The 22,973-nt window shown below is 35.0% G+C and overlaps 1 protein-coding gene across 1 annotated transcript in view; it reads left to right on the top strand.

Moving 5' to 3' along the window:
- Positions 1-22,973, top strand: part of SOX6 (SRY-box transcription factor 6) — a 399,666-nt gene that overhangs the window by 341,811 nt on the left and 34,882 nt on the right. Inside the window, exon 16 of the mRNA XM_032444750.1 lies at positions 420-610. Within this exon, the coding sequence (XP_032300641.1) occupies positions 420-610 (191 nt within the window). The remainder of the gene's footprint in view (positions 1-419; positions 611-22,973) is intronic.

The following is a 22,973-nucleotide window of genomic DNA, read 5'->3' as shown; positions in this document are numbered from 1 at the left end:
ATATGCTCTGTCTGCCAAAGTAACTGTAAGTGCTCTTTCAGAACCTATGCTGTCTGACAGTCACATCCAAATCAGATTTCTTTATCCTTCTTTGTTCATTTTGTTGTTACCAATACTTTAAAAACTTCTCTCTTAAGCTTCAGATAAATTTTGTGTTGAACATGTAAATTTGAATGTTGAGTCCATGGTTACACTCAGATACCTCCATATCAGGCTGTGCCAAGACTTCAGTGGTCATATTTTTAATGAAAGAAGAGAACAGGCTTATGAATCAGTTCTATAGATTAATTCAGACAAACAACCAGGACCAACCCTCCTCCTTTTGAAGGGGTTGCAGTTTTAATAGGATGAGAACTGAATGATTATACTGGATTCTAATTTGGATGATTACCTAAATAAAGTGTGTTCTCTGTTTATAGATATTCTTTCCAGTCTTAATTCACCTGCCCTGTTTGGGGACCAGGACACAGTAATGAAAGCCATTCAGGAGGCTCGGAAAATGAGAGAGCAGATCCAAAGGGAGCAGCAGCAGCAACAGCAGCCACATGGTGTTGATGGAAAATTGCCCTCCATGAATAACATGGGTCTAAACAACTGCAGGAATGAAAAGGTAATGTCTCCCATTGCCATGCAGTGTGTCATTCATTCTTTTCCCTGCAAATGGCTTCTTATTTTTGTCTAAAATCGTTTTACAACTGTTTGCTATCTCCAGTTCACATTAAATACAGCTTGTTGCTTCACATTTCTATTCTACAAACTTCTCTACAAAGTACTGAAAAAAAAACATTTCTATGCACAACATGTGATTGATGTGTAAGCTTGCCTACACCAATGTGGAAAATGAACTGCTTGAAGCTACCATTCTTTGTGGTTGCTTGATTTTGAATTGTGCTTTTGCGAATTATTGGATTTATAAATATAACAGAAAGGCCAGTTGCATACTGCCATGGTGAAGCATTACAGTGCTTTTGCATATACCTAAGTGTATCTGAATCTGTGACACACATTCAACAAAGTATTTAAGATCAAATCAGTGCTTTTCACTCTTGATTTCAGTGAAAATTCTTTGTTGAATTTTGATGGTATTTCCAGATAGTAAAGTGAAGTGGGGTACTATAATGAAGTAGAGAAGGTGGTGAGGGAGCATAGCCAGCGTCAGACTGAGAAGGACAATATTCAGTGTAGCAAATAGCAATGTGAGATCATGGAACAAAGATGAGGGACAGTTTCTATCACACACATTTTAAGGACCACTTAGACAACAAAAACTCACTTGGGAAATTCTTTACATCTGTGCCGTCCTTCTGTTTAGTCTTTCCAAGCTCTGCAAGATCTGCTCTAAGAGCAGATCTCTGTGTGTAAAACAGAGACAGTAAACACTGAATCAGGTAATAGGCTGAACTGTAGAGCTGATTTTCTGGTGAATGCTGCTACTCTGTTTACTTCCCTAGAGGTGGATTATACTGCAAAAGAAAAAAGAAATAATAATTAGTTTTTTTCCAGCATACAGTTTTCTTATGCCACTGGCACAAAATCAGTTATATACCACAATACTCCACATTTCAGATAACTAGAAGCAGTTATCATTATAGCACTGGGCAAATAGGAACTGTTATTATTTAACTTGACAATGAACAATTAGAAAACTGGTTGGTTCACTTGTCTATAAGAATCATATACCGTTTCAGAGTATTTGCTGGAGAAAATCAATTATACAAATAATTAAATAAATAAAAAAGCAGATGACTTTTCAATTCATTTAATTCATTACTGAAAATTCAGTTGTATTTCTGTTTTAGAGGGTAGGTTAAATATATTCTGAGGACTAAAGGAAGAGGCTATTATTCTTGAAGGAGTAAAGAATTTTTAGTCTAAGCTGATTATAAGATACAGCAGAATATTAACTATATCCTAAACTGTGAGTTTGATGACTGTATGATCTTTTCTCAACTCACAGGGGAATAAGTGGTGAGTAAGCAGATTGTCAGAAGGTGGGGAAAAGAAAGAAAAGGAAATTTTATAAACAGAACTGGCAAAGATTGATTAATAACTTTTTATCTACATTTTATATTTTACATTTTTGCCAGATTCTTGGTTTCTTACAGTACTTATAACAAGAAAAAGGTTTGGCATCTATTGAAAAGATTTGTTAAACTAACGCTACACAGGATTAAAAACACTTTTAAAAGGCAAATTCAAAGGCTCATTGAAAAACTCATTTAACACAGATTGGTAGCATGAAAAGTAGAGAAATTAATAACTGACCCAGCAAGCCATATTCAGATAAATCTCTCAATGTAGAATCAGTGTTTGTCCCTAACTGAGACATAGAGTATTAAAGTTATAAAATAAATGTCACACTTATAATTAGTATTAAGAGTGTATAAAATATGCTTGTTTGAAAATGTATTTTATGAGTTTCAGTTGCTTGACATTTAAAAATATCTAACACAGTACAAGGGTTATTGAAAGAATTCTTAACATTTGATTTAACTTTGAAAAGTAAGTATAAAAATGGCATCCACTTACTTTTCAGTTACTGCTCCCTGAGTCTTTTCAGTATCGTGCTTACTTCTTGTATTGTACAAAGTAAGTTTTTATTTAAGATGGCAAAAGAATAGGTTATAAATTTATCTTTTAAAATTAGGATAGATGCTGACACTCTAACATAAAGGAAAAAAGAAGAATTGAATTAGAGTCTTGTATTCTAAGGGAAAATATTTATGCTTTGTAGCATGTATAAAATACATAAAGAACAGAAGCATCCTTTGAACAAATAGAATTCTAGAATACTCTTCCCATCCCTGCTCCCCCTCTTTTACCTTGTGCCCTTTCAATTTTTATATTATGATGTATTTCTTTTAGTCTAAAAATTACGAGTAGGATGATCAAAATGAGGGGAGGGAATGACAGATCACTTCAATAAAAAAACATAATTTTGAAATAATTGTATGCAAAGAACATGGTGCACAGTTTCTGTCATAATCCCGGTGAAGCTTTGATAACAGAGTTGCAAGTCTGGATTGGTTTCTTTTGAAGAATGGGGATGCTGTGTTTTCAGGACCAAATTTTCAGAAATTGGCTTCAGGTAATTAGACATTTATAAATGAGTAGTTAGAAGCTGGCACCAGAAAAAGATGACAAATTAATTGCCTGCAGATGGTTTAAAAAAGCTATTGAGTCTTGGTCAGTTACTGGTCTTCAAGTTCAGATAGCTGGTAATAGTTTGTTGTGCAAATGATTACGCTTACAAAATGATGCACACGGCTTCAAAGCCTGGGCCTAGGCTTTTTTGAAAACGTGTCATTTAAGTCTCAGAAAACTTGGTATTTGGTTAGAGACACTGAATTGAAAATTGCCTGTTCATATTCTGCCGTTCAAACAAAACCTCCTACAAAGCTTTAAAAGTGCTCACAGATATTCACTCATCAGAAAGTACAAAACAAAAATGTGCAGCTCTCTGGCACAGTCAGACTTTACCATTTGCTAAAGCATTACAGTTTGGGTACGTTTAGAGATGATACTATTCTGAGGACATCTACAGTTACAGAGTTATTTCAATTTATGTACTCAAGGCAAAAAGTCATCAGTGCAGAGATGTTTTTTTTCTACCTTACCTTACCAGATGCATTTCAGGTGCAGATAGACTGAGGAAAAAGGGAGAAGCAGATGTGTCAGCAGCTTCACAAGTAAAGAGAAATACTGGGGAAGGGGGGGGGGGGGAGAAGAATATCCAGAAAATACACAGCTCTCTTTCCACTTGACATGGCAGAAGTAAATTTGTCAGAGAATTGTCTTTGTTCAGTGGATATGACTTTCATCCATGTTTACCTTCAACAAAAATGAGTGCATTAAAATACTTAAACAGAATTTGCATTCTAGAGCTATTATTATCTTATTATTTTGGAGGAGTATGATTTCCTAGATTTGATTTGATTTGATTTAGGGCTTTAACTGAACCGGAAAATACTATGTAATCTGTAATGTAACTGATGGTGTATGTATTAAGCATGAAAACACTGACAAAAACACTTCAAAACTCTTTGTAGAAAAAAAGAAAATACAGTTACATGCTAATCTTCATTGGAGAAAAATATATTAAGTCAGAATAGAACATGCCTACTAAATTCTATTTCTATTCTACTATTCTCATGTCTGGACATGGTCCTGGGCAGCCTGGTTTCCAGAGGTCCTTTCCAAGCTAAACCATTCTGTGATACTGTGAAATAGTGACCTTATATCTGCTGAACCCACAGGTATCCCCACCTCCCCATTTTCTTACCCTTGAAGCAGATTCATTGAGATTTGAGAAAAAGGAGAATTTAGTATGATATTTTTATGTTCGTATTCCATTCCTACTCTTTTGTAGATTTTCAGATAGCTGTTTATTTGCAGTAAGAAACCAGAGTTAGTCCTCAAAATAAATGATGTGAGTCACCACCTACTTTCTGGGAATTATAATATTTTAATACCTCTTACAATGAGACTTTTATTGCTTTCTTATTTCTGAATCAAAGTTTTAAAATTGGAATCCACATAATTTATCCTAAGATAGGCCACAGTTTGTATATAAAATGTGAAAATTCTTAAAAATGTATATTATTTACCCACAGAGATGTTATGGCCTATTGATCAAATCCATGTTTAGGCATTTGGATTTGACTTGATAAGCCATAACGACCCCTTTGGAGGTGATACGCTCTGCTGTATTTAGGGACTGTTAAATATGTGGATTACTGACACAGTGGAGTGTAACAACTCCTCTGGAGCCGCTACGCTTCATCACGTATATGAACCTACTGCACATGCGTGCAAAGTTTGCCTAATGAAAACACTTTATGAAGTCTTTGTAGAAAAAGTTACTAGTTATTTGTGCATAATATTCTTTTTTTTCTGCAATGGCTCCAGGACTGTGTTGTTTATTTTTCAGAGTACAAGCAGTATTGGATTACATAGGTGACATTTTTTCCAACAGCCTTTTTCTCTCCATTCATGCAGACTTACAGAGTAACTGTGGAGGCAGGAGAACACTGAAAACGTGAATGAACTGGTCTTAAGGGCCTTCTGGATTTTTATAAATCTTTCTGAATGAGTAGTTTAGATTTGCAAAGACTGGTCTATTATTATTTGCTATGAGAAAAGTTTTTTTCCCTCTTTGATTTCCTATAAAAAGAATGACAATATCCATAGAAAATGACTAGCTTTGCAAAGTTGTTACTTTTTTTATGGTATTGTCTAAAAGAGACATTGTACCAAGTACTGTTCTCACCACAGCTTAAGGAAGGTCCCTATAGCGTACTCTTAGGTATAATTCAGTGCAACTTTAAATGAACATTTTTAAATTCTATATTTAAAAATGTGAAACTGTATAGAGGGCAAAAAGAAAGCAACTGCTTTATTTAGCTCTGAGGGAATGTATTCCATCTGTCTAATGAAGAAACTGATTTCGATAGAGACGCTGCAACTGGGAAACTATTTTTCCTGAATACATCATCCTGTTCTGTTAACAAAGCTTTACCTGGGGAGTTTCCTAGATGCAGAAGGATGCACTGCACACATTGCCCTTCACAGTCCCATCATTTTACAACAGATAAATGACTTGTGTGAGCAAGGTGCCCCAGAATAGGGAAAATTTCAAATACAAATAGCAGCAATCCTCTTCATTCTTAAAAATGTCCTTCATACACTACTATGGCAAATTTGGCCAATTTAGTAATCTTATGGCTGTAAATAATATGTGTAGGCAAAGTTTTTTCATATACTGGGTGTTCAAAGTTAACTTCCTAAAGCTGTATTTGAGTACCACTATTTTAGAAATTTAAAAAATACTTTTTTTTTTTTCCCCTTCAATTTTTCCCAAATATTTTGAATTAACTTTTCAGTTTCCTTTTGTGGCTTAACACTTATCCTGGCTACATGAAAAACCTGCATTAGGTATAATGCTTCCCTAATAGTTTGGAAAGAAAACTATTTCCTCCAGTAAAAATGTTCTGAAATAGCTGTAGTGCAGGAAACCTGACGATTTTCCCTTTGGCAGACGAGCAAGTTTGTTAGTATCTATGTATGACTGTCTATTTTTAGTGAAATTCAGTAGTTTTGTATCCTTCTCCAGCACTATTTGTGATTGTTTGGACAATTCAGAATTTCAGCTGATGTAATACTGCCCCCTTTTATTAGAACTGGAAAACATGTGGGACTTCAAGCATTTAGCTTTGTAGCTGGAAAAAAATCTGTTTGTTGATGCTGTTGTTTCCAATATTTGAAACTGGATGATAAGATAAAGCATGAAATTAATGAATCAATGAAGGAGTGGGAAAAAATTAACAATGCCAGGCAACTTTTTTGCTGAGTGTATTATCTGTGTAATGACTGGTCTTCCTAGGCAGTCTATTGCACCAGGGAAATCTGTGCTGTGTTTCTGAGAAGTTCTGGATGTTGATGGGTTTTTCTCTTATATGAATTTCATATATGCTTGCATTGCTTTTCTACATCAAAATATTTCTAAGATAACAATAGGAAAAAGTGTGCATTGTCTTTTTCCTCTTGTAGAAATCATTTATTCTAAGGCCTGATGAGGAATTAAACACACTGTTGAGGAGCTGGGTGAATTTTAGATCCCTCAGACATGGGGAAGTGTGTTAGTGAATTTATCTTTACAATTAGAACTTCAAAATATAATTGGAAATGAAAAGCAAAGGAGAGCTTTGTGGAAAAAAACCCAATCCCTACATCTCCAACCATATTTTTTAAAGAGAAATGTTTCCATTAAAAACAAACAAGGATAAAAATAATTACTTCTGATCTAACACTGAAGCCTGTACTATATCATTAGCTTTTACAGATATCACAGGAAATAAAATCAGCCTTAGAAATTTTCCCAGTGTTTAAAGAAATGTTTTATCTGATTTGTCTGTATGTAGTGAGGAAAGTGATGGAATTTGTAACTTCAGATGCACAGAGGGGTCAAATACATCCCTAACACTGGTACTCACATCATAAGAGTTATGGGAGGAAAATGCCACTGCCGACATTAGCCCCTGTGTAAGAACATAGCTCCATTATCAAGGACGTGTTTATAATGGGAACCAGGTGCAGAGTGCTGTGGGTATGAAATCTTGTCAAGCCTGTTCCTCAAACTCGTGAGATAGAAATATTAAAGCTGCACGTGGAACACTTCCTCTCTGTATGTAACGTTAGGATTCAGTCTGTAGTGGATTGCACGCTCCTACTCAAATACTGCTATTTACACGTACATCAATAGATTTGTACTCACACCTACCAATATACCATTAATATATTTTTTCAGGTTTACTTTGTATGCTATGTGTGGAAAGACATAAAAATAATGTATTTGCAATTTGCACATTAAAAATACATGTTCGCTCAAACTCTGGAATTGACAATGAGAAGACAAAAAGAAACAGTGTAAAATCTCTGGCATATGTAGGTCATCTAAATTTACAGATAAGTTAGCTTTGGTGCCAGCTTACGGTGGATCCAGTTTTGCACTGAATGAAGCATTTACTGTACAGATCCATCTTTTTAAGCCTCTTACTCAACTTATTTTCCAGTATTACCTTGAGTAGGCAGGTTGTGCATTTGCACTTTAAAATATTACATGTGCAATTAAATGCTTGGTTTCTTAAATTATGTAGCGTCTGATTAAAATAAAATCTACATTATTTGTCTACTGATCAGTTAAGTGAGAAAATGCAGTCTTTACGAAGTATAAATAACTGAAACTTTATTGGACCACAAATTTAAAAAAATGAAAAATAATAATAATAAAAAAAGAATTGACCAGTAATGATGTACAGAGTTAAGAAATTAAAAGGAAATGCACCTGAAGAGCCAGTATGAAACATAATTAACTATACACACACAGACACGCACAGTATATTAAATAAAGCTCCCGTGTTAGCTGAAGTTTTCAAGCTTCTGTTTGCTTTCAGTTCAATCACAAAAGCACTTAGCAGGAAAGAACTAATTCCAGGAAGGAAAGATGCTCTTTTGGTATGAGTTGCTAGTTTTGTATTTGTATGTTGACTAATAGAGTTATTAGTTATTAGATTTGTTAGTTATTGTGGCTGAACACAACCGTGATGTTTTACTTCTGTTGTCAGAGCTACTTGGAGAGCTGCATAGCTGCATGTTTTAGAACTCATTAATAATGATGATGATAATAATAATAATAATAAAAGGAGTGGCTGACCCACTTTTATCCATTTTCTATCACAAGGAAAAATGTCAAGTACATTGCTTTCTCCCTTGCATGGGATATTTCCTGTGGAAAGGATAAAAAGTTTGTCCTCATATGGTCTTCTCCCTTAAATCCTGAAGCAGCAAAAAATCCCAAAGGAGGAGAATTTGATGAAAATGGGTCCCAGTGTTGAATGCTGAAAAATTTGCTTAAATGAATAGGGAGAATTTTTCCAGGAGGATGATTTTGCACCGTAAAGGATATTATAACAGCATAATGATTGTATCTTCTTATGTACAATCCATTTTTAAGTGGCTCGGGAGGCTTGCATATATATACTGAAATATGTCCCATGGTTTTTACTTTTCCAAAAACAATAAATTTAGGTTGAAAATTACTGCTCAAACATAAATTCTCTGGGATAGGAATATATTCATTGATTTAAGTTGTGGATCAGAGTGATGGCTGCACAATCCTATCATATCACTTCTTCAGATGTCCTGAGAAGTACAGAATACATATTGCATTTGCATATTATTTCACACTTATATATGAGCACAGGCATCCACAAAGTTACTGCCATTTATTTCCAAGCTTTCTGTATGTATGGCTCTAAGTAAATGTACAGCACTGAATACATTGCCAATATAGTTCTGTTAACTGCAGCAGATTAAGCAAAGATAAATTAGGATTACTTTGTCTGATGCTCATTACTTTCTAAAATTGAAGATGCCTCCTATTTCTCAGGTGTCACTAGGCTGCATCAATAGATATGATAAATAGAAATACATTCACTGTTGTAGTAGGATATTTACTCAGCTGCCTGTCTGTGGGATTATATGCTACTTTGTACCGATTTAACTCTTTTGCTGCTAACAAAAGAATAAGAGTGCTAGCAGGTAACATTTTCATAACCTCATGAAGAGATGAGCAAGTAATGCTAAAACGGTATCTGCAGATCTGATTAATGGAAATTGGCCTTGCTTATTTCTTCATTTATTTTTTTTTTCACTCCCTGTTCATTAAAAGAAAATCAAGTAGGTTTTGACTGAGCACACATTCCAAACTCCATGTTGACCAGATGGGTATGACAGTATCAGGGAAAATTTCTATTCCCTTGTAAAGTCCTGATGCTAAAGGTCTTTAAAGGTCTTTAAAGGTCTTTATGGCAGCTCTGTGAACTTTGTGGAAGTTTAATGTAGGGATCCTGCAGAGCTTGCTGCTTTGTGCCTTTCCACAGTTTTTTTCCCTACCAATGGTATGCCAGAGGCAGGTTCATCTTTTTTTCCTATGAAGATGAAGGTAATGGATGCAGGAATTGATAGATACAAGTAAAGGCTTTCTGCTACCTGAGAAGCCTTCTAGCTGAGGGAATTCCCAGTTGCTTTTTGCAGATAGTTTAAGGCAATGTTGCACTATTTACCATTGAGGCAGGCATCAAAAACAGTGTAATTTGTAATAGGTGACCAACTAGAGCATAAATCACAAGCAGCCCACTATTGAGTGCTTAAGTGAATAGTTCATGCATAACTCACAACTTAGATTGTTTGAACACTTATGATTTACTTATACATGTATAGAATTCGCTGATCCTCCAGGAGTACTTTGAAAAGAAGAAGGATTATGTTTGTTGAGTTAAACTGTTCACTTCATATAGCTTGTTCATCTGTAGTCACATAATACTAACTCCATAAACAGGTCTATCTCAATTGGAAATGTGTAACAGGATAATAAACGATATTCAACATCAGATTACTCATACTAAAATCATGTTCAAGTCATAGTAAGCTGTTATAACACTGCTTAAGACCTGAAGTATGCCACAAGCTGAAATTGCCCAGATTACATCCTGAAAATCTATAGACAACATTAATTTCTCTGTATTTCAGTTTTATGCCCGTGGCCTCTAACATTTTGCAAGTGCTTCAATGAGAAAGGCTGGAAAAACATATCAAATTTCTGTTCTCTTCCACTTGCTGACATTCATTAACTGAGGGAGAACAATGAAACAAGCTTTTGGGAAGATCTCCTGTTTGCCTGCACCTATTCCAAAGCAATTTATTAACAGCTAGTAAGAGAAGTGGACACTTGTGATTTAGTGTCAGACCTGTGTTCAGGTAGCTTTGTGTGTTTTTGCTCTTGTTTTGTCAAAAAGCTTCTTGGAACAGCAGGCAATAGATGCATTCTCACTGCCATTTTTTTTGCATCCCGGAGTTAATTTCTTAAGAGATTATATGATTGCTATTCAGATGAACTTTATTTTATATACATGTACATTTTTGCTTAGTGCATCCTATTTTTATATGCTTCCTCCCTTTCTAAAGCCCGGAAACAGTCTTTGCAATATTTCAGATGCCAGTACAAATTGAAGCTATCACTGGGAGGATGTGCATTAGAACTGTACACAAAGTGAGTCATTGACACATCATATACTGTAAAACTTTGTTCCATTAAGGCTTCATCCAGAGCATATTCAGTTGCAAGCTCCTCACCAAAATTCTCTTCCTCACCTGGTACCAGTCCATCTCTTTGAATACTCATAAGTAAGATTAGGTTGTTTGTCTGCACTCTTCCTCCCAAATAATTCTTCTTTATCAAGGGATTACCTTTGTGCCCTTTTTTGCATAACTCATGTATTTTATTTCTCAGACTCATGCTACAGATCATGCTACATCATAGCTGCCAAACACCTTATTGATAAAATATCAGCATTTTATTTTCTTTTAGAAAATACAAGAAATATGTTCTGCATTTTTGCTCCCATCCTCATTATCTCAAGCATTATTTCACTGTCTTTGCAAAGGGGAGTCTAATAAGTTAATATTCTCAGTTTTAGACTCACAATGTGTAGACGACGACACCTATCAGTCCTTTGCACTAACAAACAGCATACCCTGCTACAAAGGATTTCCATTCAGTGCAAAAACCATCTGTAGTTTCTTGGTATCTACTCACCAGCATGGAAAGGCAACAGTAACGAGCTGCAGTCTGAGAAATTTGTAGTAAATACGTGAATTATCTATCAGAGAAGAAGAGGAAGTGTACTACTTTTGTTTATCAGCTGAATTTCCATTTGTTTCCATTTGTACTATGTTACTGTAGCTATTTGGGAATATGTGTAAGGACAATATACCGAGACCAGTAAATGGAGAATAAAAAAGAAGTGATTTCCTGTTCATGACCCCTACAAAAGCAATCTTAATGTAAAGCATTTGGCTATACTGAGGGTGGATTTCAACATGGGTGCCTCTCTATCAGGACCTACATTACTAATTCATCCTTCAAATGTTTTGAGATTCCAGTCCTCTGATATTAGGGAGTATTCCTGGTGTGATGCAGACTATAGTTTAAGTAGTGGAAATCTGTTTGGTTGTCATGAGAGAAATGGAAATTTTCTTGCAGTGTTTGCAATGATCTGCCAGCTTGGGTCTCCTTTTTTCATCTCACTGCTCCTGATCTTCTTTCCTACTGCTTACCCTCAATGTGCTTTTGCTGGAACTCTTGTAAAATCTTAACAAGATAACATCTTCATATTGCTGTTGTGTGTCACATCTTAATAGAATAGCATGCAATTTCCACAGTAGAATTCCCACTAGCATCTTACATGGTGGAAAGTGATGATTGTTTCACACATTTTTCTGTACAGTGGGTGTGTTCTCTATATAACTATTCTTGTTGTCAGAAAATCTGCCTTTTTCTTGGGTTCAGGACTAAGATGAACACAAACCTGTTCTCATAAGCAGAATACACATTTTGTCACTTTTCTGATTGCTTAGAGATAGGAAAAGAATAGAGATAAAATGGAAAACTGCATTATAAGATAATCAGTCATTATTTTTTTTCTCTAATATTTATATTTTATTTGTGATGAAAGGCTTTAGGCTGTGCTTTTAACCAAACTAAAGCATGTAATAGTTCTGACATGAAGAACGTGCAAGGCAAGAGCAACCAGATTCCACATACTGCCTCTCCAGTGCAAGGAGTTTCTCCAGCCTTGCACTGGGCTGCAGCTTGCTGACTCTTCAAGGACATAGTAATATAGGCAATTCTGCTTTGAAAGCAACAAAACACGGCTTCAAAAACATAAAGTCATCCTTTGCCTTTTTTCAAGCTAGAACATTTCACTGTTTGAATTTTCAGTGTGACCCCACAAACAGCTTAATTGGAAGAATTAAAGGTTTATGGATTCTGTGTGTCAGAAAGCAGTAGGTTGGAAGATGGATGGAACAACTTAACTGCTGCAGACAGTGTCTCTGAAACTGTACTTTGTGTGCAATGTAAGAAATAAGAGTAAGGGAGAGCACAGGTAGAAATATGAAGATCCTATTGCTTGAATGGTAGATATACAACCAGATAGCTCCAGAGTATATAGTTCCTTCCTTCCTTTTGGCATAATCCCTTTCGGTTCTCCCTGTATATAATAATTTGCAATTCCTCTTATGTCTCTGTTTCTAACCCTATGAAGAGGCAAACTCGAGCCTTTCTGTTTGCATTCTTCTGATATCAAAGACTGCTATCCCACTGGGGCTCTTAGCCATAGGAGAGGTTTGAGGGAGGGGAAAGAGATGTTTTTCCTCCTTTGCAGCTTCACAAGACTGGAAGGTGGGGAGAGGCGAGGGAGATGACAGTAGATTTTAAGGTTCAGAATGGAAGCTGGGATGTGACTGATGCCTGAGTCTAGTGTGTATTAGCTGCTTCTCACTGCTACTCTTAGTAGCGGGTTTGGAGTTGAGTGGAGGCTAGTAGCTGATGATGCAGAGTACCCATCCTCTCTGGGAGTTAGGAAGATCCCTGGTCATTCTATTTTCACAGAAGTCCACACCACAAAGATACCTTCTCCCACCTAGAAAGCTGTGAAAGGATATTTTTCTTTATGTTTGAAATCTGTCTTGCAGATTTACAGGAAGTATTTGTTTATTTTTCAAATTAGCTGAGCAGGAGAATTATCTAGACTGAGATGGATTTGGAGATCAGCACAATGCAGCAAGATTAAAAAACCCTTTCCATCTGATTTAATGAATTTGAGACTGCTTTTCATAAACTAGTTTTTCAGAAGTCATTTGTGAAGGCTTGTATAAAGAATTTTTAAAGGTAACTTAATGGGATGGAGAAAAGGTTTAAAATTATCTTCGAGGGCTGTTGCGGGAGATATTAAATATTGATTTATCTTGGAGTAAGAATCTTACTAAAGATTGAGGCTTGTAGTCAGATCAATTTATCTGGAATACAAACTCTATCGTTGTATTTAGTACAGTGTCAACATGAATCTTAAACAAATGGATGTGAAAGGTTGAGCATTAAATCTAAATCAATTGGCTCTCAAATCTTCAATTAAAAAATAATAATTTGTAACAGTTCAAAATGAACTGCTCCTAAAAGCTGCAGGTGGTTTGTGTTAAAAAGAACAGCTTCATTTAGTAAGTTCATACTCTATCATACCCCTCTCCTGTGCATCATGTGGGAATAAGAATCTGCAGTTCAAGGCTTTTTCTTTAGTTTTTAAGGCTTTTTTCTTAAGTTTTTAATACTCCAAACTCTTTTGAAAAACCTGATGTAAATCATTCAAGTAATCTGGCAAATAACACTGCAAGCAATTTTCTGCTACTTGCCACTGCTACTGCACTGCCAAGCTTTTGGTCATAATATAAAATTTGGCTCAGCACTTACTTAACCAACTAAAACTGATTATGTTCCCTTCTCACACATAAATAGATGCCAGTATGCCAGCTAGTGGTGTTGGCTAAAATATTTTTCAGAATGTATACATGTACATAGGCCTGCAGTAGGAAACCCGTTATCCAAGTGTGACATCAAAGCAGCGCTTCTCAGATAATTCAAGTGTTACGTTTGCTTTTGTTTGTACTGTTTTCTTTAAACATATTCATTAGACAAGAGCAGAGGCTTTAATGTTCCATGACTGAAAAATCCATCAAATAGATTTACGATGGAGGCACTGTGGCATAACAGCCAGTGGACTGGCCTAATGTTCAGTAGTCCTGGGTTCAGTTTGCAGCTTAATCATTGACTTTCTGGGTAACCAGAAGATAATAATTTCCCCTCTCGGTGCCTGGAGATACTGTTGCCAGCCTTTTTTTCTAAACTGGTGTGAGTTCCATGGCTGCACAGTGGTAGGTATTGTGATTGTTTACATGTATAGTAGTAAAAGGTTCCAAAATATTGATTGCTTCCCCAGGACGTTATTATTCACTTTCCTGCAAGAAAGAAGTAGAAAATACGAACACAATTATGAAGTATACAAATATACAAAGAAGTAAGGAAGGTATGAAACAGGAAATGGCCTCTTAATCATTGATTTTATTAGGCTTCAGAGTAGCAAAAATCTTCCATTGGAATGAGGTGTTGGAATGCTCTTTTGGATAATTATATGAACTTTTCCATATATGTCATCTTACCTGGATTAATGAGGACAGGAAAAAAGAAAGAAAAACATCATTTTAAATGCTGTGAGATGTATGTAGGACCCAGTCTATGCTGATGCTGAAAAAAAAAAATTGGTCAAAAATAGGTGGGACATAAGAGGCTTATATGCTCAGTGCTGTTTTTGAAATGCCTGTCCAAGATGCATCGTTATAATAAAAGAGCATTTTCTAAATTGTCATTGTTGCATTGATCTGAAGAGCACTTTAATAGGTATTTTATGTGGGAAATTTAAAACAAGCTTTTTATGATGAAAGCAAAATAATGTTTATAAAATCATTCTACTTTAAATGAAAAGCTAGAGAATGGATTTTTGCCAGTAGCATCAGCTATAGATAACTATCAGTTTTGTCTTTGTATATTGCAGTAGTAAAACCACATAATTTTTTCAGCCTGTAGGTAGTCATTTTGCATGTAAGATGGTTTCAGGTGTAAGGGTTCCTGGACTCTGGATGAAAAAATAATGTGTAGCCTTCAATTACCCTTATATAGTATCTTCTCTCTTACTTTGATTTTTTCTTTCTGTATGGAAGAGTTGCTTCTTCCATCCAATGTAAATCTTGACAAGTTTCCAGGAAGTAAATATTTGCATTTATTTACCTATTGGGTATAAAAATTGGAACCTTATCCTGTTTGTTTAAAGGTTTTGTGTGTGTGTGTGTGTGTGTGATAAATTTATAGTCTTCAGGAATTGAGTTTGGGTTGCTTTTTACTAGAGTATAAATCATAAAATCATAATTTTTGTATAACTTAGCTCTGGTTATATTAGAAAGACAGGCAAGTAGATAAGGCAGTTTCACTGACAGAATTGTTCCTTTGCCTTCAGCTAGGCCACTGTGGATGCAAGATATTGTTTGCTAACAGGACTGTGTCCTTGATTTCCTATTGTTTTACATCTAAACATGAATAACTATTCTCCTCCACACCTAAAGGCTCTCAGCCTACCTCACTCAAAGGGAAAAAGGAGCAATCAAAGAAGAGGAAGTATCTTTCTTAGCCTGGGAAGAAGTTGTTTAATTTTTATCATCAGTTTTAGTGTAAGCATACAAGAACTATACAGTTTAGCCTTTACTCAGTGGAGTGCAGTAGTCCATGCTTAATGTAAGCATGTAAGTATTTTCCTGGAGTTTAATAATGTCTGTCCATGTACACATGGCCTGTGTTGGAATGAACTAAAAGTGCTCAGTGCCTTATGAACTTAAGGACTATATGAACCTGCAAGAATTTGCAATTTCCTGTTTTTTTTTTTTCTCTTGAATGAAGATTAAAGACAGGAGATGAGGAGATGAGGTGTACACCTGTATCATCACAGTCATTATACACATCACACTTGATATTGTAATCTTGTAAACAGTAATCTTGCCTTCCTGACATAAACAGTAACTGCCACATTTTCCTGAGGCTGAAATAGAGAAAAACATGGCATTGATGGGGTACAAGAGGTAAAACACTGCATAATGATGTTATTATCATTGTTCCATTGTCACCCGTCTTTATTTATTCTTTAGTGATATGTTTATTTTCTCTCTGAACATAACAAAATATGATTGAGTATACATAGAGTAATATATAAGCAGCAGTCATAAAAAGCCTCCTTGAAAAAATATGCCTAAAATGCTACAAAATGGAGGAAAAAAACAGATTGATAGAGAAAAAGCTTTCATAATCTATATATGCATGATATGCAATTATATATTTACATATAGCATAAGCCAAGGCATATATTTGAACACAGTAGCATTCAGTGGGATTTTAACTGCCTTGATTGCATTTCTAATTCTAAATATGAATATGAACATTTAAGCCCAAGTGTCTTGTGCATCACCAATTTAAGCTACTTCAGGTGTCTTCTGAAAATGGAAGGGAAGAGCCCTGTCTAGGGGGTTGCACTGTGTATAAAGATAAGGAAAAAGGTTCAGTACTCCTGGTAGCACATTCAGTGCATCTAATGGAAGAGCTGGCATTTGTACCTGCAATATACAACATCGTTGATGTGAAGATAATTCTGTAATTAATGCAGAAAACTTAGGTTCACATTTTCCCCTGAAATTTAGTCCCTTAATTTAGAAATACTTGAAAATAGAATATTCAGAGTATTTGTTTTTAAATCTTTATGACTACTACTCACATAGTAGGAAAAATGCAGAGTAGGGAGAATACATTTATTGCTGCTTGATAACTGCTTATAACACCATTTTATCCATTTTTTTTCAGTACTGTTGCATTATGTCACAAAATCTGATGTGCACCTTGCATAATTAAAATGATGGAATGAAAGTATCTGTGATGACAGCTGCCATGCTTTCAGCCTTTATAGGTTTTTAAATCGAACATTTACATGTCTATTTTCTTACACTTATTTTCTATATTGTTTATAAAAGAACATAATATTTTTTCTTCAGAAGCCTGACCAGTGATGTATGTATGTGTCAGTGTACTGGATTTTTTAAGATTTCTCTTTTTCAAAATCTGTCTGGAGGGCAGCTGAGTTTCCTTTCTTCTGTTGAGGTTTGCAGTGACTTCTTTTTTTTTCCTTCCTTTTTTCTTTTTCCATTAAAAAACAAAACACAAAACAAAATACAAACAAAAAAAAACGATGTGCTGAACTTAGGATAGTTTTGCCGGTTGTCGTACTACTGTGGCTTCTTGCTAAAGCTGTGTTTTCAGCCTGGAATATATTACTACACAATTAAGAGAAGAGGGAATTTGCAGTTTTGAGGCCAGAAATCAAACTTCTGGTCTTCTAAATTCTGTCCCAATTTTAATGCATGATAGTACTTTTAATGAAACTTTATGACAAGCAGAAAAATGGCACAGGAAAAACAACTGTGCTGTTTTCTGGTAGAAGTGTATGTCAGATGCCATTTGTGATTATTGTCATTTGTCTGTCTCAGAAATGCACACATATGATCTTAGTTTTCTAAATGGTTTCCCTCAAATACTTTGTAGTTGCAAGGTACATAGTCTTAAACTATTAACCAGTTCTCCCTTAGACATAGTGGGCAATACCTGATGTTATGAAAGAAAATTGACTTCTCTCCCTAGGTTTCCAGTTAATCATCTGTGGATGTTGCTGAGGAAGGAAGGGAACAGTAGACAGAAAAAGGGAATTTCTCTTTAACCCTGACAGTTGAACAGCTTACACTCTGGAACATGAGATTTGATTATCTTAGCATGTGTAACTACAAATGTTATTAACAGTCGTAAAATTATCCAGCTCTTTTAAAAACAAGTGACAGCCTAGGCTTTGGACTCTTTCTGACCTCTGATGAATTCTGCAGTGTCAAGCAGTAACTCTTTTTGTTTGTTTTTCATTCGCCAGCTGTTAATTTAATTGATTGTCCTTTTGTTTTTCACAGACTAATTACTTCTCATCAGTATAAGGTAGAATTCCACACTTTCTGTGATTTAAAAAAGAACAAAATCTTTACATTTTGGTTGACATGTAATTTTACTGTATCTACCACATAAATTTGCTGCTGAAACAAAGAGTTAATCAAAGAGTTCTCAGATACAACCATGCATCATGCCTTTGTGCATGAATAAAAAGTTGGAAACCGCATGAAAGCAGTAGTTGGGTTACCACACAACTGGATATGCTTAAGTCTGAACGCTTCATAACTCTAACTACTGGGGAGCTGCAAACTTATAAATAACCTTGCAATTGGTAAAAGCCATATTAAAACCATATGAACAAAGACATAAAGCATTTGGTTAAGGGGGCTCAGTAAGTGCAGTAATCCTGTTGAAAGTAATCTAACCAGGGCAGAATGATAGCTTAGGAGTGCCTGCAAGTGCAGCAATAGTTAAGAGTACGTCAGAACCTCACGAGTAGGAGGGCATATTATCCTACTTGGGTGGAAATATTTGTTACCTCTATTTTTTTGTTGCTTTTGAAAAGTATCTTTAAATTCATACACTTTTTTTTTTTTTTTTTTTTTTTTAAAGGGAAGCTTCATTGCTCTGAAGTTTCTTGGCTTACTGGTATATGTTTCCAGTTGTCAGGGGATTCATCTAAATCCTTATTTGTTTTCAGAGCTCAGGATGGTTACTGCTTGCACTATCCAGAGTCTCTTGGCATTCTGTTCCTTAAAATCAGATTTCCAAAAGAATTAAAGAGACCTTTTAGAAGTGGACAGTTTGGGTTTGTATTTATCTGATGCTTTTTTGGCCCTGAGCACTTCAGTTTCAAACATTTTTCTTGATTCTTTAGATTCTGGTTATTTTGCAATTTTTGCAATTTGCAGGTGAAAATACACAGAACTCTAAACATTCACCATGAAGTTCTCAGAATCCTCAGGCTTCTCCATAGGGTTGCTGTTCTTTTAGTTGTAATAATACTGTAACTATTGTGTTTATCTACTTTGCCATCAAAGGAATTCCAGCAGTTGCATGCCTGTACACCAGTAAGATGATTGACATTGTTGTAATAAGGTTAATGTTTAAACTTCCCACCCATAATAACTAAAATACCCAGAGATAAGGGTGAAAGTCAATTTGTAATTATCCCTGCTGTGCCAAGATGTTGCAAAAGATTCGAAGTGGAAGGCAATTTAACTTTTCAGTCCCAGCTGTTAATAAGTAGTAAGAATAAGCAAAAAGATTGGGATGTTTGTATATTGGCTTTCCAGGATAAAAAAAAAAGTCTTGTGCTTCCTCATTACTCAAGCCAGCAGTAAACTTCTCTGTGTTGTGCTGAAAATGTCCTTTTCATATTTTGAAAATAGTAGGTTGTTTGCCTGTTGTTTGCAAGTGTTGGTTGTTGGTGTGTAAAGAGAATAGATAGCAGTTAGCAAATAAGCTGCTAGAATATTTAGTGTGGAATAACTCAATAGAAATATATTTTACACATAAAGACAACACGTGATAATTATTTGTAGTCATTCTAACTAAACTACTGTCCTCAGAAGAAATAATATCCCTTCAGTCATACACTCTGCGGCTTTAGTGAACAACCCATATTAATTCATTTTAGAGAAACTGGCTCTTTAAATTAATGTTGGCAACTGCTTCCATGCTAGACTATTGAAATAAAGGTTATTACATCATTGTCCAAACATGTCTACTTAAATAAAAAGTATTTGTTTGCAAAAAAGATGTATTTTTTAAATCTTTCACACAACGATCAACATGCATGCCATTTTCCATTTCAGTCTGAGCACACATTTCAGATGTGGAAAAAGCAAGCATGTTGAAATAATTTGAGGCATGGGTATAGTCGGATCGGTCTTGGTAATCCAGAAGGGAGGGGTGCCCAGTGTATTATTACATTTCATATATTATTTTTCAAGAGATGGATGCAATCAGTCATCTTCTCGCATATGGTTTGAAAAAAAATTGACTTCCTGGCAAGTAAACTGTTATTTAAGTACACAATCCATAGTACTACAGAAACAGTTTTGCCAAACTTGTCCAAGTATTCTCACATCCTTAAAGATGGTATAAATATCATTTACAGCAAGCCGTTTACTTCAGACTATATGGAATGCCTTCCTGCTCCCCTGATCTAAGTGTCCCAGTTTGCATTATGGCCTTTATTGCTTCAGTTTGATGGAGTGATCAGTAAAAATTTAATGACACTATAAAATAATAAAAATGTCGTTAATTTACCACGGATCTTGGATGCAGTGGTTGTAAAGTTACATTAATAAACAGAATATTTTTTACAACAAAAAGCATTGTTACGTGGGAACGTATAAATAACACACATAAATTTAAGAGCAATTTTACTGTTAGCACACACATTATTATGGAATAGCCAATAAGTGTATAAAACATAGTATATAAAATTTTATGAAAATATACTGTGCGCATCAAAAATTCAGCTTTTATCTAAGTGCAGAGAAAAGCCATTATTGTGTGCTTACTGTTTCATTGCTGTTCTTTCATGAGATCACAATTTTATATTTGTTTCTAGTCATTTGAAGTTCACAGCCTTTTCAGAGGAAGGGGCAACTATTCCTTTTTCCTCTTCTCCTTGCTTTAGTAAATCATTCTTCTACCTTCCACTTGTGAAGAAGGAATTGATACTTTCTGCCAGAACATGATGGAAAATTGCTAATTTAATGCAAAGCTAAAAATAATGCCAAAGGGGTTGATAGGCTTGCTTGGCGACTCTGGAAATAAGGGATAACTATCTAGCAGTCTATCTGTCATCACTGGGGCTGCTCCATCACTGACTGTGATAATATGTGAATATGATGGATGCCACAGCCTTGTGGCTCATAACATTTAACATTCATCAGCTCTCACTAACGGGGGCTTTATAATTTAAATATCTTTATTTAATATGCAACATCTACCTCATACATCATAATTTCAAAGCACTTAGAGAACCAACAGTCCTGCAAGACAGTTGAGCAGACTTTAATTTTTTCTATAACTTTTACATTTCCTGCATGTTTGTGACTGGCAATGCATAAATAAGTGCCTAATAGTATCACAGAATGGAAAATTAAGATTTGGATCTTAAGAAGAATCTTGTCTTTTTCTCATTTTAAAGACATGATCATTTTCTCACTGTGTTCAAAATAAACAGAAGGACAAAGGATTTGAATTGTGCTTGAAAGAGCTTTCGGTTTTCAATGTTAACTCCAAGTGACTGTGTTGGTCTGGTCACATGATAAAAGGTTGTCAGTGTCATGTCCTAAACCCTTTTGCCTGGATTTTAATAGGAAAACTTAATGTGACTAACTATATAGTATGAAGTCCAGAGCCAGTAAAAGCAAAAAAGTAAAAAAAGAAAAATCCAAAATGCTTCTTCACAAGAAATAAAACACTTGCACTGTCCATAGTGATTCACTTTATTGCAAACTCATCAGAATTTTCAATTAGTTCAGGTAGGAGGAGAGTAACGATATATCCAGTAGTGATGTGTGCATCAGTAATCCATGTGTGAGGAACAGTAGGTATTTATTTTAAGTTAAAGTGTCTATCTTTTGGTTCATAAAGGAATACTACATGCAGAATTGATCTTCAGATAATTATTCTTTTTAGGACGAACTCAAATTTCAGATGAATTTGTTGTATTTCACTGAATTGTGAATGCATCACAAGAAAAAACAAACCACATTGTTGGTACTGAGGGACGTGGTTCAGGATGGTTCAGGATTTTTCTGGATTTGTCTAACCCCAGTGCAGATACTGACTTCTTCTGCTACAATTGCTTATGAAGATTATTTTTAGTTAAAAAGGGCAATCAAATAGATGTTTTTAAAAGATATTCAAAGATTGAAATATACTTAGCTGTGTTATGCCTTTTCTTGAACCAGAAGGAAGAGCTTATGCAGTAACTCTAAGTACATCTTTGTTTGACAAGAGCAGGTATTTTTATGATATAAGCGCTTTTGTTCTGCTGTTCCTGAACCTTATCATTTAATTATCCTTTTTTTTTCTCCTTCCATGTCAAAATATTGATATTCTTTCAGTAACTTTTTTCTTTTTTTTCTCTTTTATTCTCTTCTTTTTTATTTTTCTTTCTTCTTCTTTTTTTTCTTCTTCTTCTTTTTTTTCTGAGAGAATATTTTCTGGTAAAATCAAAGAGAATGAATGACTAGAAAGATATTTCAAATGTGCATATTGATATGTAGCAGGGTCTGTTGATTTTTATGGCAGAAAGGTATTTCTTCTGAAATGCATTTAAAGGCTGCTCTTCCAAGAGTACTGCAGGTGCTGTATTAACATCCTTAAGAAAAAGCTTTTAGTGCAAATATTTTGGAAGAGAAAATGTATATGTGAAGAGCTGTTTTCTTAGTACTGATCTTTGTTTTTATCTCAGCTGCAAATCAGCCTTTTGCAATGGAATGCAGAATCTTTGATAAACTTCTTTTTTATTCTGTCTAACTGTAAAACAGATCCCATCCTGATGATTGAGGATGTATTGTTACATTGCACAGCATAATTCAGTACAATATTAGGCCTCAAGTACTACAGGGCATTTCTGCGGTCACATTTCATTTGTAACTCCTTTTATTTTTTTCCTAAGAGTTCCATTTTATACATATGCTCCTTCAACAACCACAGATTTTACAGAGGAAAATAAGTTATAAAGTTAAGTGAATATCAATTGTAGGGCAGTTTTGTTACGTGATTAGAAGATTCTGGTAAACTTTTAGAATTCCTTATAGAACTTATAGAATTTAGAACCTGAAATACCTCAGCTATGTGTTGTAGAAAATCCAGCATCAGGGTTTGTGTTTTGTTTTTTTTTCTTTTTTTCCCTTCCCCTACAAATATAAAAATAGCAATAACAGTCTGTGATTGGAGGAATCAGAAGAATGGAGAATCAAAATAATTCCTGATGTGTTTGGCCGATAGGTCTTATTACTGAAGCATA

This window comes from Coturnix japonica, chromosome 5 (genome assembly GCF_001577835.2).
Source record: "Coturnix japonica isolate 7356 chromosome 5, Coturnix japonica 2.1, whole genome shotgun sequence".
Lineage (NCBI taxonomy): Eukaryota > Metazoa > Chordata > Aves > Galliformes > Phasianidae > Coturnix > Coturnix japonica.
Note: the sequence above shows the minus strand (reverse complement) of the source record. Positions and strands in the feature narration are given on the sequence as shown.